The sequence below is a fragment of the Thalia democratica genome, chromosome 6 (assembly GCF_965202585.1).
Source record: "Thalia democratica chromosome 6, ktThaDemo2.hap1.1, whole genome shotgun sequence".
NCBI lineage: Eukaryota > Metazoa > Chordata > Thaliacea > Salpida > Salpidae > Thalia > Thalia democratica.
Window position 1 is genome coordinate 44,599,889 of NC_139170.1, and position 16,353 is coordinate 44,616,241.

Consider the following 16,353-nt stretch of genomic DNA (forward strand, 5'->3'; position numbering starts at 1 on the left):
AGAAAATCTACTTGTTAATTTAAATTAGTTGTTTTAAACAAATTATTGATTAAATGAAAGACTATTTTTATCAGTTATCACTAAATACACTTACAGTACACTACCGCTTAAGTACGCACTTTTTTTGGTACGCATTACGCCTTAAGTACGCACTTATCCAGAAAGACATAATGGCCAACCTGCTGAGTTAGCCTGAGACTTTCACAACTTTTAAACTAGGGTGAGTAATCCTGAGTAGTCTAAGTGGCCTGAGATTGTGACAGTCCTGTTATTAAATGTTAATAAACTAAATACTTATGTAGTGGTTGCAGAAAAGTGAAAAGAATAATGATATTTAAGCCGTAATGCTATAATATAAATAAATCTAGATGACAATGTTAAAAAAAACCTACCAATACAACATAATTAAGTCATAATTTAATTTAAATGTAAACACACTAATGTTTTGAAAATGTTTGGTAAACACAATGTAGTTTGGTAGTTTCCCTCTAACAAAACAAAATATGGAAAATATGGCTTAATATTCTTTATTATATCATTGACTGACATTGACTTTATATATTAAATGTATTTATTAATTATGTAGAAACTTTTTATAGAAAAAATAAATAATTTTAAAATCTATTAAAAACTTTGCAGATTAGAATTATGTATTAAATGTTATTTTAAATAAAAATAATTGTTTATTTGACTTAATTATTTGGTGGCTAGTTGTAAGATAGAAAACAAACAACTATACTTCATATTATAATATGTCGTCAAAAAGTACGCACTACCCGTGCTAAGTACGCACTTTTTGGTCGGGTTCAATTTGCGTACTTAAGCGGTAGTCTACTGTATTTGTATTAAAAATAAGCATAGTTTTTATTGTTTTCTTAAATATATTCTTCTAATCGAGTTATAAGAACACTGTTGCTAAAACTGCTTACAGTTGATCTATTTTAGGCTGTTAAGATACTGAAGAAAGTCTCAGGTCGCAAGGCTCTAAGCCAGGGTCGGCAGGCTGGAAGTACTCGCGGGCCAAATTTTGAACACATATTAAAAACTATTTGAACTTAGCTAATCTGATACATATGTCAGTCTGAGTTTTAGATATACATTTACTTTATTAAAAGGTAAAATTACGATTTTGTCTTAATAAACTTACTATCAGTCTAATAGATTTATACTTTTATGCTTAGCAATTTTAGTACTTAACTATCACCTAGCACCGAAACAAATGAGCTTAAAAAGTAATTTTGGCCACTTTTTTTCAATTGTCCTTATCTATATATCTTTCATAAATCTTTTTATAACTTGAACACATCAATTTCCTATTTAATGTTTAATAACGTTCGATATCTGATATAACCTCAAACTTTCAAATCATTAAACTAAAATAAATAAATAAACTAAAAAGTATATACTTGAGTTTTGAAAAAAATGTGCTAACTTCAAAAACTTACGTCTAAACTTTTCAGTAAGCTGTTTATTTTTCAAAAAGTGCCACATTTTGAGATAAGAAAGTTATCTTAAGTAATCTAATCTCAATACTTAAAAAATTAAAATAAAGTTCATAAAGATTAATTAAAATGAATAATGCTTATCAAGTACTAACAACATTATTATTATTTTGATTAAATAAGATTTTAACTACTTTGTTAGAAAGTATTAAAGCTTAACAAAGTTTTAAAATAATGAACTTATCTAAACTAGATTGATTTTAAAAAAATCATAAAAACTAGTTTAAAGTATTCTATTTCTTCGAAATTGTTAAACTAATCTAAATATTTGACACCCTATGTAGTATAAAACTATCACAAAAATGTAGTAATATAGTGCATAATTAAAAAACTTTACTAACCTAATTAGTGGGTGCAAACTAAACAACTTACTGTGCTCAATCATTTAAAATGAGGTGAAAATGTGCTTATTAATACATAATTACTTTAAGCATTAAATTTAAATTTGATAGTTAAGTATAAATGCAAGTCATAGTCATTAAAAAGCATACATTTCTTTAAATTTTCGATAACTACGTCACAATTCAAATTACCCACATTAGAATGTATTTTAACTCAAATCTCTTCCACTACTAATAACCACAACTTTATTTAAACAATGTTTGTATTGAAAATTTGCAAGAAGAAAAAAAGAAGCCTACATCTAGGTTCTTCTTAGTAATATTATTTTTTGATAGTTTTATTATTATTTTGATTTCGATTATTATTTTAATTATTTTTGACATAAATTACTAAGCACAAACTTAACCAATATTTAGACTTTACCATACATTCAACCTTATGATTTTAATTATTTTTGACATAAATTACTAAGCACAAACTTAACCAATATTTAGACTTTACCATACATTCAACCTTATGATTTTTTTTTGTTTCTTAAATAGAGATTTGTTTTGTTTAATTGTTTAAATACTATTTTCCATGATTGTTAAATATATCTTTTTAGATTTTATATAAGTACTGACGAGGTCTTTGACCGAAACTTAGTTTACTAGTTGGTGTCTTGAAAGAATAAACTATATTATTTCTCCACTAGAACTTGAGATCTTTGACTTTTTTTTCAAAAACTTAAAACATAAAATACAAAATGCAGTGAAAACTTTTATTTAATGGAAAGTTACATATAAGTTAATTGTTCAACAAAATACTTAGTATGATTGAAATAAACATTTTAGTTTATTACTGTACAAAGCTTAAGTTTGCATTGGAAACTACCAAAATAAGCATTAACAAAAATTATTTAATAAATATCAATTTAATGATTTTAAAATCCAAAAAGAACCCAAGATAGAACAGTATTCCTAGAATTTGACAAGTTAACACTTACAGATGTAGAAAAAAACCCTGATGTTTCTACTGTGAAGAAATACTCACAAAATACAATCTAAATTTTTAACTTGTTAAGTTTAAGCGGAAAATAAGTAGAACACTTTTTTATCAGGGGTTTAAAATGGAATTATTCAAAATAGAAAACTTTAACCAAAAAAAAATTAACTTAAAATATACATTTAGTGTGCCAGATCAACATGCTCTCGGGTCACAAAATTCGAAGGTCGCATCCCATAAATAATAAAAATATGCTCGCGGGCCGCTGATTTACTCTTGGAGGGCCGCAATTGGCCTGTGGGCCACGTGTTGCCGACCTCTACTCTAAGCTCCAATAACAATCAAACTTTTAAAAAATAAGTAGTCTAATTAAACGTTTCTTTAAACTTTTATATCTTTTGTCAAGTGTTATATCAAATAAAGTTTACGTTATTTGTATTTAAATAAGGTAGTTTTAGTTATTTAAAGTGTTTAACTTATCACTGGTATAGCTAAGAATTAAGCAGTTTACAGAAAGCAGTTAAAAAACGCTATGTTTATTAATAGCAGAGATATTTCATTAATATAAAAACACAAACATTTATTTTTGAATACTCAACTAAATACTAAAAATGTAAACCAATATATCAGCTATGACTTATTTGAAACATATTATTTAGTAGTAAAGTCTTAAAACTTAATTTTTTTTTTATATATAGTTTTGTTTTATGTTTAATAATACAAAAAAAACGTTTTTAGACAAAAGAAACAAAATTATTAAAGTTAACCATATACGATGAAATTTTCACAAAAGTATTACGGACGGATCTTAGTTGCTTGCGGATTCATCATAAATTTTGTCACTCTTGGTACTAGCAAGTAAGTGATTTTTTTTACTTAAGATTAAAGTAATTTTGTTCAAAATTTGAAAGTATGTATTAGTTTTACAACAAATTAGTTTTACTTCTATTCATCAAGAGTCTAGACTTAAAAAAAAAATTCTGAGTTTTACTATTATACTTATGCATAAAAATATATATACATGTACTAAAACTGACAATAAGTTTAAGTTACTAAATTTCCAAAACTAAACGTTTGGTTTATTTATTTAACTTAATAATATATTTATTTTAACAAACTTATAATGGTCTATTGAAACTATTTTAGAGTACAGTCAGTGTATGTTCAAGAAATAATTAAGAATTTTCAAACTTCAAATACAAAAGCATCGCTTCTAATGTCGCTTACTGTGTTAGGAATGTCTTTTTCTGGTTTGTGTTTAATAACTCTACTTAGACTTTCTCACTAAGTTTCATTTTGTTTATAGAGATATTGTTTATTCTAAGACATACTTTTAACTACATTGCTCAATAAACTGTTAAAATAAGTTTAACTTGAGTGACATTATAAACACTTTTGAACTTTTTAAAGTTTTTATTTTATTTAATTTTAAGCTTAAAATGTCTAACCACCTGCTGATTTTTAGGCGTTTGATAACAAAAGCTATAAAGTTTTATTAATTATTTTCGTAGGTTTGCTGTCGATACCAATTTTCAACAAGTTCGGGATTTGCGCCACCGTGATGACGTCATCTGTGATACTGACGTCATCAACCGTCGCTTCATCATTCGCACCAACGATCGAATTATTTTCAGTTTTGTTCGGATTTGTTGTGGGTGAGTTGTTCCAAAACTGTTTTGAATGAATATTATTCCTCGCTTATTTTAAACTTAAAAGATATTAAGACTGTGTATAGCATAAGAGAAATTACAGCAATTGTTTATTTGTCACGCTTCTAGTCTGTAAAGCTAATTTCTCCCTAGCATATTAAATGATATAGTATTAAGTAGTCAACTAAAATTGTTTTATATATTCATAACAACTTGCAGAAATTAGTTTAGATCACAATTACCAAACACTTTATGAAGATAACTGACTGGCATTATAATATCTATTATTAATAAATTTTTTCAGAAACTAAATTCAATAGTAATTGTTTATTATACTAGATTTAATAAAAAAATATTAAAAATGTTTTTCAAGGAGCTGGATTTGGAATTTGTTATATTTCTGTACCAGTTTTAATTGGGAAACATTTTACAAAAAGAAGAAGTATTGCTACAAACATTTCTAGTATAGGTAAGATTAAACATACTTGAAACAAACTTACTTTTTTTAACATAACGAAACACAAAGCAACAAAGTGTTTTAATTAAATAAGTTTTTTGTTTTACTTTTATCGTTTAGAGAAAATAATGTTACTCAGTTTTTTTATATTCAAGCAAAGTTTTTAAAACAAGTTTAATAAATTAAAAGTCCTTTTTTTTTGTTAATTTTAACTTAACTTAAATCTAAATTTAACTTTTGGCTATATAGTTTTGTAATATTTGTTAACTTCAATGTTAATTACCGAAATAAAAAATAAAGTTCTTTCATTTTTTATTCAGGTTCGTCATTAGGCACTCTCGTAATGTCGCCTGCGGTGACAATTTTACTTGAAAGAATTGACTTCAGAAGTTTCGTGCTCGTCATGTCGGCGGTAAATTTGTCTTTGTTTTTTGTCGGCTGCTTGATGAAACCTCAGAGTGAAAACAAAAATGCTAGTAACAATAAAAGAACATCAGCAGACGAAGTTAACGAATGTTTAAACAACAATTATGTCACATTTAATAAAGAAAATGTGATGCATGAAAGCTTTGAAGTTTCAAAAAAACATACAACTAACAACCGTGATGAGCTCATGAAAGAACTTCCAATAGATAAAAGTGCAGAAACAAACAAAAGGTAATTAGATTATTTTTACTTAATTTAAAAACTCTTAAATTCAAGATTAAAAACCTTTAAACAACGTTTAAATATTATGTTTAAAAAAAAAAGATATTCTATTACTTTATTTAGTTTAAACAAATATGTGCATATCTATAGTTTAGTCTGCTTATTGTATCTGAAAAACAGGGTTGAATTTTATTTGCTGTTTGTAAGATAAACTACACAAAATACTTAAGAAACCTTGAAAAAACAGAGCTGGTTTCAAAACATTTGATAAAAGCATTAACATCTCTTCCAAACTTCGACAACTTTTGACAAACAAAGTATTTTGGGTTTTCGTTTTAGGGACTTCCCTTCAATTCGGGTCTAACACGATAAGCACCTTGTTCATTCACTCGTTTGCGACTACTCAGGTTTATTTAATTTATTAGTTAGAAAGACATATTATTAGTTAAAACTTTAATTTTCTTAAAGCTGTAAATAGTACGTAAATAAATATTGTATACTATCACTGATTATAAAAAAGACTATACTTTCCCCAAAAATGACATAAGAAACCTTTTTTAAATTGTATAAACAACTTTAAACACTATAATGTTTAACTTAAAAAAAGATCTTTTATATTTACAACTGCATAAATAAAAAACAGTCGTAGAAATTTTGTTAAATGAGTAAAAGACAGTTTTAAAGAGATTTAAAATATTTATATATTTTTACTGACAAATATTATTTTAAGTAAAATATTCTTTTATGTACTTATCTTACTATAGACATTTATTAAAAACATTTCAACAGCTTCAAATAACTAGTTTCAACGCATCTTTGATATTATCCACACAAATGATTGTTGAAATTATTTCAAAAATAATATACGGATTTCTGGGTGATTTAAAAAGGTTCGATAAAAAAGTTTTAATCTGATAATAGTGTATTCTTATATCTAAGTATTATCAAGATAAGTCTTGAAAAGAAGTTAATTTTTTGATTGGCAATTTAATTAGCGTTTAAATTTATACAAACTGAATAATTCACAAAAAAATATTTACCGATTCGAAAATAAACACTTAACAATTAATTTGATATGCTGAAATATATCGATAATTTCAAACAAATATGCACAGAATAGACAGACTTTACTTGCTTTCATTTTCATATTTTCTGCAACTACTCGTCAGCATGATAACTCCATTTGCCACAAATTTCTTCAACTTGATGATCGTGCGTGGCTTTCTTGGATTTTTTGAGGTAAACTAAAAAAATTATATTTATATTTTAATGGGGTTTTTATATTTTTTGTTCAAAAACTACCTTTAATAATCCATAATACCTGCGTGTTAAAAACTAGCTGTTTTGCTGAAAATTGAGACTATTTAAATATAAAACTGATTTTTTTTTTAAATGCAAGAAAAAAAAACTTAAGTACATTCAAGCTAACTGTTTAATATTATCTAGATTTAAATAGGTTTTTACCTATAGTTACCATGTATAGGTAAACTTATACTATACAAACAAACACAACTTTAATATCTACATACTTTAAACCCAAGTACCGCTTAAAAACCACAATACTCACATGCAGGGGTCGAACGGGGGATTGTCAACAATTATATACGCTGACATCGTCGGAATTGAAAACTACGCTTCTTCATTTGGTATAAGCCTGACTTTGAAAGGAATCGTTGGTATAGTTGCGCCTCTTTGCGCAGGTAATATTTTGTAAATTCAGTTAAACTAATATAACTTAATGAAGTTTTATTATACAACAAACTTGAAAATAATAAAAGTTTTTATAAACATATCAAACAAAACAGCAGGCAAACAGTTCGTTGAATTAAAGTTAAATCTGTTTAACAGGCAATCTAGTTGATTTCATGGGGAAGGATTATAAAAGCGCCTTATGGATGAGTTCTGTTTTAATGTTGTTCAGCAGTTTGTTTGCATTAACAGCTGTAAGTTTTTTTTATGTTAGTACTATTTTAACTTGTTAATACAACAGGTAATGAAACTGGTTTGAAAACCACATGAAAAAACTGTCTCAATTCTTTTACAAAAACAAAAAACAAAATATACAAGAATCTTTCGTTTTTTGTAATAATATTTTCAATGCTTATTCTAATAGAATCTTTGTAAGATTTTTGTTTTTTTAAAAGAAATGAGACAGTTTTTGTAAAAGAATCGAAACAGTTATTGCATATGGTTTTTTAAACCAGTTTCATTACCTGTAGATTACAGTTTTCAAAACAGTCCAATCTAAATTATAAAAAGGCAGACTACCTCCAAACAAATCCACTTATGAATATAGATTGCATTGTGTTATAATTTACAAGTACATGAGTTTAATAAAAATATCGTGAAATACGATTGTATAGTCATTGTAATTATTACTTAAGGTAAAGTTAATGTAAAAAATTAAATTATTTTTTGTATATAAAATTTATATAGAACACTAGTTTTAAGTTGCTAACAAAAAAATCTGTAGCATGGGTTATAAAAAATTTTTTTTTTAATATTTAGGCGAAATCGTTCGTCAGAGAAAAAGTCAAAGAATGCATAAATGATGTGGAAAGTAATTCAAATAGATTAGACAAAGAATCTGTTTAAGCCTGTATAGTTTTTAATGTGTTAGACTGCTTTATAAAACAAAATAGTGCCATGTTTTTTGTCGAGATTTTTTTTATAACAAAATTTTGTGTAATTGATTTCTTTATGAGTAGCTTTTAAAGAGCTGCTCAAATGTTTAGAAAAATTTATTTTATATTTACTGTTTATCTTTGTTATTTTTATACAACTTTTAAGATTTTGACTAAAGATATTTAGTATTTACTTTAAAAAGTTTATGTATACGTAGTTTTTGTAATTTTACTCAAACAAATAATTGAAGATTTCATTTGTTGCATCTATAAAGGTTAAAATATCAAAAAATACCTTATTGTTGATCAAAATTTTACGTTGTATTTTTTGTTCAATTTCAAAATTGGATTTCTTTTTCTTTTGTGAATTTTAATGTAGGCTGCTATATTTATTTGTTTTTATGGTTTTCTCAATAGCTGCTTATGTAGGTTAGGATTAGATTTTATCTTTTTTAAGTTTTGTAAACTACATTTTACAACAGTTATTTTAGTGCTTTTATGAGTTAAACCAATTAATTCCCCTTAATCATATTCAGAATGTGTTTTCAATAAATAAAAATAATTTTTTGCTGAAAATTTGTATTTCTTCAAATCATTTAATGCAAAAACATCGGTCAAAAACTAATTTAAAAGCATTTTAAAGATTAGCGATTCGTTACAGCAAAACTTAAAGCTCATAAATTTTTCAAAACAGACTGTTAAATGCCGTAGAACAAAAAGATAGTTTTAGAGCTATCGTTTTATTAAAGTATTTTCAATGCAAAAAGGCTAACATATATAAAAATAAAAGTTTTAAATTGAATCTTTAGGCTAACTCAAATGTTTTTAGTACAATGCACTACCGATATATGTTAGGTTGAATTTATAGAACCTAAGTTTATAATGATAGAAGACAGTAGCTTATTGTTTTTTTTTTTCAAAAAAAACTTTTACACTTTGTTTACATGGTTAGATGTTAGATTTTGGGTATTGGTTTTTTGTTTATGTTATAAAATAGAAAAGTACGTATTGAAATGATTTTTATAATTAAGCATAATTCAGTCTCTATACAGCTTAATTAAAGTAAATCAAATTTTTCAAGTTAATATAATCGTTTGGACTAAAATTAACAAGATAGTACAATAACTACAATAATAAAAAAATGTTTAAATTTTAAAACACGAAACTAACGTTTTAATTTTAACTAAAACGTTAGATAAAACTTGCATAAAATACCTAAATTTTGAAAAAAACTTATATTTCATTATTTGATAGAATAATAATGTTTTGAATATACTGTAAGTATTAAGCCTCATTTATCAAACAAAATTAACATAAAATTAGGGTGATCTCTTGTTTTTATACACACAATATTAATAAAAAATTATTAAATGTTATATAAATGTTAGATTTAGAAACAGTAGCCACACTATTTTTCTAACATTACCTTTCAAGTAAACAGTATATTATTCAGTATTTTTTCTTCTGGAATTAGAGCTACAGCACTTTTAGATTGTTTTTTTTAATTAATTTTTTTTTAAAAAGTTTAGAACTGCTAACAGTTGTTTGAATTTAAGAACGATTTGAATAATTAATGTTTACTTTATTAAACTCATGTTTGTTACTCATTGGTCTATTTATTGAAGAAACTTTTCAAACAAAAAATGATACCTCTAAAAATGTTCTTAATCATGGTTCCTTAACTTTTTTCAAAGGGCCCATTTTAAAGAAAGTAAAAAAGCTATGTTCCCGTCCAGTGGCGTCGCGTATTGTTTTTGTTAGGTGTGGTGAAACTTGAAAAAAAAAACTTGAAACTTTTGCCCCTGCTCGAGTTACCCTGGTTAAGTTTCCTATGCTCGAGTTGCCCCTGCTCGAGTTGCCCCTTTTTATGCAACAACATGATAACATAACTTTCTTTTTTCTTAAGGTAACATAAAAAATTAAATCATTTTAATAGCTCATTTCCTAAACTTTAAGATAAAAATATTTTAGTGTAGTTTGGGGTCGTACAGCTGAAGCAGGGCCCCATTTAAAACAGGGTGTTCAAAAGCTTAAACTCTAAAACTGAAACTTCTAACTGAAATGATGAAGTTAACTCAAGCGAAAAGTGGTGCTTCGAGTGAAACGGTGAAACAGATGAAGTGATAGTTGAAAATTTTTGTAATTTTATAAAGACACAATACTGGCAACTTTGCATTATGGGAAGCGCGCTGCATTAAGCAAAACTAAGCTTATATGCAGAAATTATTCGAGGGAATTGGCTTTTCTCTTGGGGAAAATTGTCATTTTCTCGGAAACTTCCTATACTTTAATTAAGTACTTGTGTAAAACACTTTTCAAGGCTGGAAAATGTAATTTATTTATAGAAACGGTAAATATGACATACTCGAAAGAATATACACTTATTAAAAGGACAGGTGGAGGACACTGTCCTTACACGGTCATCAGTAAAATAATTAACCACAAAGCAATATTTCACAAACACTTCTTTAATTTTATTAGAAAAGATACTGATAAAAAGGTATAAGAACATATTTTACCAAATAGAAACTAACTTTAAGAAAACCAACAGTAACTTATATAGGTCTAATAGAAATTTATAAAACTCCAGATAACTATCCGAAGAATTAGTTGAAATAAGCACATTTTAATTTAGTCTTAACTATTTAAACAATAATTTTAATTTTTTTTTGTTAATAAAATATTAGTGTTCTTTTTTAACTTATTTAGAAAAAAAACTTTCTACTAGTATACAAGTAATCAAGCGGTTTGAACGTAATTTCCAGGGAAAAGTCCCTCACCCGCAACCGACACCCCTTCATACCAACCGTCGTCATTCTTCTGGGTGACGAAGACAATTTCGCCCACCTTCAACTCCATTTCGTCCGCTTGGTGGGGCTGGTAATCGTATATCGCCACCATTCTTTCCAAGTAGCTCTCTGGCGCCCAATCCTCCTCAGTGGTCAGTTCTGCGGGTGAAGGAGGAGGAGGGAGAACGAAATCATCCGGGGAATCACCGTTCATGACGGGGGGCGAAGGAAGGTCCGTTGTGACGTCATTGCGGTTGCCGTTAACGACGGAAACGCTGTCGCCGACGTCGAAATCCGAGGGAACGGGAGAATGCGTGCAAGAACTTGCGTTTTCGAAGTGTCCGATGTCGAACAAGTCGCGGGGCTTTCCGTTTGGGCCGCGAAAAATGTTGGGATGACAACCAGCGCTGCCACCAAGCGACCCGAACGCGGAAGTCAGGTCCGAGTCCGACGGTTTTGGTCTGAATGTCCCCGAAGACGCCTTGGAAACCACGGATCCGTCGATGGAGGCGCTGTTGCGGTGGTTCTTCCTGGTCGTTTCAAAGTCTGGTTGCTCCGGAACGACGACTCCCTTGCCGATGTGGTCCAGTTGGGAGAAATCGATCTTTTTCCGCACGTACTTTGTGACCTTCTTCGTTCCATGAATCTTCTCGTGGGTCTTCATCCTGGGTGGCGCCACCTTCTCCCTAGCAACCGTCCTCAACGTTGACGCGTCCTTCATTCGCATCTTCATGTTGGCTTCCATGGCACCGGCATCCACGGACCGCTTGAGCCTGGACGCTTTTTCTTCCTGGATGTCCAGCACAGTGCTGAGCTTGGACGCCATTGAGTGGACCTAAAATAGTGTAAATAAAAAAAATTAAAACAAATAAATAAAACAGAAAATCTATATATATAATGTATAATAAAATACCTGGAAGGCCACGGCGGCCAGCGCTCGGTTCGTGAGCTCCTTGGTCTCTTCGACCACCTCTTGCTTGGATTTGCTGGAGTTTTTGTAGTTGTCCACGCAGTAATCCGCGACCTGGGAGAGACGTTCCCGGGTGTCTAGGAGTCCTTCTCTCATTTCAGGTATTTCCTTGTTGATCAGCGATTCCATGCCGTCCATTTTTATATTGTCATTCTGAAATGAGTCATTAGTTGATTAATTTCATTTTTGTAAAACCTATGTAGGAAGAAGTTTTTAATTTCTTAAAACACATATTTAAAGCATAAAACCATAGAAAAAGTTAACTTTTTTATTATTTTTCCTTAACATTAAAAAATGAATTTATGAACTTTTCGATCCACTTATTGTAGATTGTAGGTTTTTAAAATAAAGCAATTAAATAGTGCCTTTTAAAACTATCATTCTGTTTTAAATTTAACAAATCAATATTTTTTTTCATATAGTTTAAAATTATTATATTATAGCACAAAATAAAGCTACTCTTCAGAACTTGTAAAGAAATATAAAAACACTTGTGCAATTTTCGCTCTAGTGACTATTGTTGAAACAAGTTATGATATAAATTGTAGTTGTATTGTCTAATTTTAAAAAGACTTTAACTACTGTTTTATTAGGCGCTTGAAACTTATTTCCTGCTACAGTGCTTATTCACTTATCTGGACTTCACTTATCCGGACGCTCACTTATCCGGACACTTTCAGTCAGAGGAAAATTCAAAAAAGTTTCAATATTATTCAATAACATTATTGTATGATATACAAATACTTAAGCTTAATGCTGTAAGTAAATTTTAAGTGATTTTATAATTTATACTATTTTGTTTGTTATGATGATATAACAATACTTATAAAGATTACATTCTAAATTTATTCTAAACTAGTTTAGTTATGAAAAACCTTTGCATGTAATCGTTAAGTCAGTCAGTTTAGAAATCTTAAAAACAATTCCATTAAAACATCACTTGTAGTTTTTTTATTTTATTTAAAGTTTCAGAGATTTTTGATAGTGAATTGAATTCTAAGTTGATTTTTGTTTTTATTTTATAGAAGTTCTGTTTGGTTTTTAACTCAAACAATATTACAAAAACGTATATCGTTGCAGAGGGTTAGTAAGTCTGATGTTTTTCTACCTTAGAAAAAAAAATTAACCATAAATTTAGCTTTTGTTGTTTATCATTTTAATATCTTTTTCACATTTAATATGTATTTGTATTTACTATAAGACTTTGTTTATTTATTATACGTTGTATAATAAAGCAGTTGTTATATTTTATGAAAGATTAATTTTTTGTAGTTATCCGGATTTTTGGTTATACGGACATGTTTACAGAAAAATCTTGCCCAATGTGTCCAGATAAGTGAATAAGCACTGAATTTAAAAAAATAATCAACTAGTATATGATATTTTTAATAAATGTACAGTTAATTACTCGACTTCATAATACTAAACTAGTTCGAAATTAGAATAAGCTTTCAATATAAGAATTTAAAATGAATAAACTCTAAAGCGCAACTTTAAGCTTAACAATTTTTAAATAAAACCTTTCTTATTAATACTATTTGAAAAAAATGTTTTGCATAATTGCTTACTCGTGTTTAACACCAAATCTAACTAACTTAAAAAAATCGTAAGAACTGTTTAATCTCTAACCACACAAAAAATATATTATGTTTGATCAAAACTGGCTTATTTAACATTAAATCAAATAAACTTACCCTATACTACTAAAATAAAATCTCTAGTACAATTTTTTTTGTATAAATTGTTTTTGTAACAAGTATATAAGAACTTTTATAAACTTTTATTAAGAACTGGAATTAGAAAAGTTTTTATTAAACAGCATTTTGTTTAGCACATAATAAAGAAAAAAATACTTAATAATTTTTGATATTTCTAAACTTATTAGAGACTTAATTAGATCAACTGCTTAACAAAAAAAATCAAAAATAATAGTTTTTGTTTTTGGCATAACTTCAGTTTACACAAACTAGATTAACAATTTACACAAACTGTAGACTAGATTAAAACAAAATTCAACTAAACAGTTACTAAAGGTTGTTTTTTTTAATGAAAAAACAAAGAACTTCAACAAAATAAAATATGCACATAGATAATATATTTCATTTAAGTTTTATTTCAGCTCAAAAAATGTTGTCAAATTTGTTACTTTAGAGTAATTTATAATTTAACAGTTATAATAAGAAACAATATGGTTTTATTGAGTTAAACTATACAAATTATACAAATTTGTAGAGCTTTTATTGTTTTGAATAATAAAATACACAAAAATATAACTGAATAAAGGAATAAAACGGTTTTTTTCAAAGTTTTTACCAAAAAAAAAAACTGCTACAACATTATGGTTAGAAGCTTTATTTTTCAAGCTCACAAGTTTTAAATCTATTTAAATATTAAGTATATAGCTATAAATAAGTTAATGCTTAAATCTTAGTTCAGATTGTAGAGGTTTGAACAAAAACAAATATAAAACGTTCATAACTAAAAACAACATCGATGCACAACAAATACTGTTTGTTGTTGTTAACAGTAAATTATTGGTTTGTACAGCAATTAATAAAAAGTATAATCAAGCGCTAATAACATATCAAAAATAACATAATTAAACTTAGCTGCTTACATAAATAAACTAACTTAAATATTACTTAAATTAATAAACAAAACGTACGAAAAAGTAATTTAACTTATAACAATTTACTTTACAAACGAACATAAAAAAATATATTATTTAGCAACTTTAACTACTTATTTTAAACATAAAATAAAAAAAATTTAAAACTTTTAAATTTCAAGTCAAATCTTTGATTGAAAATTCTCAAGTTCCAAAAAATTAAAAGCTGCATTAAACTACAACTAAAATTGCGGTTTTTGTAGTGAAAACTCAGCAGTTATATTGCATTGTTTAAACTTAAGCTTTTTATTGCAATTTGACCTTTTGATTTGAAGTTAAATTTGCAAAAAATTGATTCTACTTAATTGAAAAATTCTAAAAAATTGTTTTCTAATAACTTTATTAGAATTATAAATTATAAAGAACTTGGCTTGTTTTGAAATTTACTTCTTATTAAAAACAATACTATTATTCCAAAAACAAACTGTTTCATTTGTAAATAGTTACTAATGTCACTATTTATTAAAAAAAGACTGTTTTTTTTCTTATGTTCTATAGACTTTAAGCAAAATAAAGATTTGTTTTCAAAATTCTAAACAATGCTCTTAGCTTGACAAAATAGTAGTAAAACTTAATTCAATTCACTTATATAGCTTAATTAGTTAAAAAATCTAGTTATTATAACAAGGAAGCTTATAAACAAAACTAAATGATTTACAAATATTGTATAAATAAATAGAACTTAGATTGACTTTACTTGTTTCAAAAGCCAAAATAAATTATAATGTTATTACGTTTTGTAAAGTAGATTAACTTTTTTTGGTCACATGGTTAATGCCTTATGATTTAGTTAAATTGAAAACAAACTTTAAAAGTGAATTTTAGCTTCATAAAATATTTTGTTTCTTTAAAGATTTAAAACAAAAAATATTTCATACTATATAACAAGTTATTTCTAATGGACACTAAATTAAGTTTCATATGAAAATAATAAATTCAAATATAGCCATAAAAAACTTTTATTATATACTATCATAAATAAAAATACAGGTATTTCAGTTTTAAAGAAAAGAATTAAGTACTTGGAAATACGTGTGTTATTAGCTATGCAAATAAAACAATCAACTTATTATATTCAAAAAACGCAAACACAATAAACAGTATTTGTACTTTTTCAGTAAAAATTTTAAACTTCAGATATTAAAAAAAAAGTCATTAATATAATGTATATAAATAAAGATTAAACAAAAAACTGTTAAATATTTGATTCAATACAGTTTTTTTTTAATTTAAGAAGTTCTTCAAGCATTAAGAAAATTTACAGCTAATAAGTAAATGCTAATAAATTTATATACATGCTTATATAAAAAATATAACTATATTTATTTAACTGAATTAACTTATCTTAACTGAGACTGCTTTGAACAGCTTTTAAATACTTTATCTAAAATGATAAATTAGTAAAAAAAGTCAATAGTTGTTTATGTAGCTTACTGCTGCAATCCTCAGTTATTTGAATTGGAAATAACTACAAAATGTACATTATATTAATAAACAAATTGCACAAAATAACAAAAAAGCATTATGACGTACTTTTAAATTAGGTCAATGTCAATATTAGTGCAAACATTCAACTTGAAACAAACTAAAAAACAAAGACATTTTATTTCAAATATGTAAATTTAAACGTTTATTTAATAGTTTTGTTTATCTTATAAAAAATAATTTTTAGAAGTTGATATGATATTGTTTATTTTTCTATATCAAACAATTTTAAACT

The 16,353-nt window shown here is 26.7% G+C and overlaps 2 protein-coding genes across 2 annotated transcripts; one reads left to right on the forward strand and one right to left on the reverse strand.

Annotated features, from left to right (window-relative positions):
* Positions 1–4,044: 4,044 nt before the first annotated feature.
* Positions 4,045–8,177, forward strand: LOC145839126 (monocarboxylate transporter 7-like). Its single transcript, XM_082946735.1, has 10 exons — positions 4,045–4,078; positions 4,340–4,483; positions 5,255–5,591; positions 5,830–5,989; positions 6,372–6,472; positions 6,698–6,821; positions 7,156–7,282; positions 7,431–7,525; positions 7,573–7,584; positions 8,091–8,177. The coding sequence occupies exons 1-10, from the start codon at positions 4,045–4,047 to the stop codon at positions 8,175–8,177; spliced, it is 1,221 nt and encodes a 406-aa protein (XP_082802861.1).
* Positions 8,178–10,945: 2,768 nt separating this feature from the next.
* Positions 10,946–12,103, reverse strand: LOC145839127 (ABI gene family member 3-like). Its single transcript, XM_082946736.1, has 2 exons — positions 11,909–12,103; positions 10,946–11,830 (listed from the first exon to the last, which is right to left on the reverse strand). The coding sequence occupies exons 1-2, from the start codon at positions 12,101–12,103 to the stop codon at positions 10,946–10,948; spliced, it is 1,080 nt and encodes a 359-aa protein (XP_082802862.1).
* Between the last annotated feature and the right edge of the window lie 4,250 nt (positions 12,104–16,353).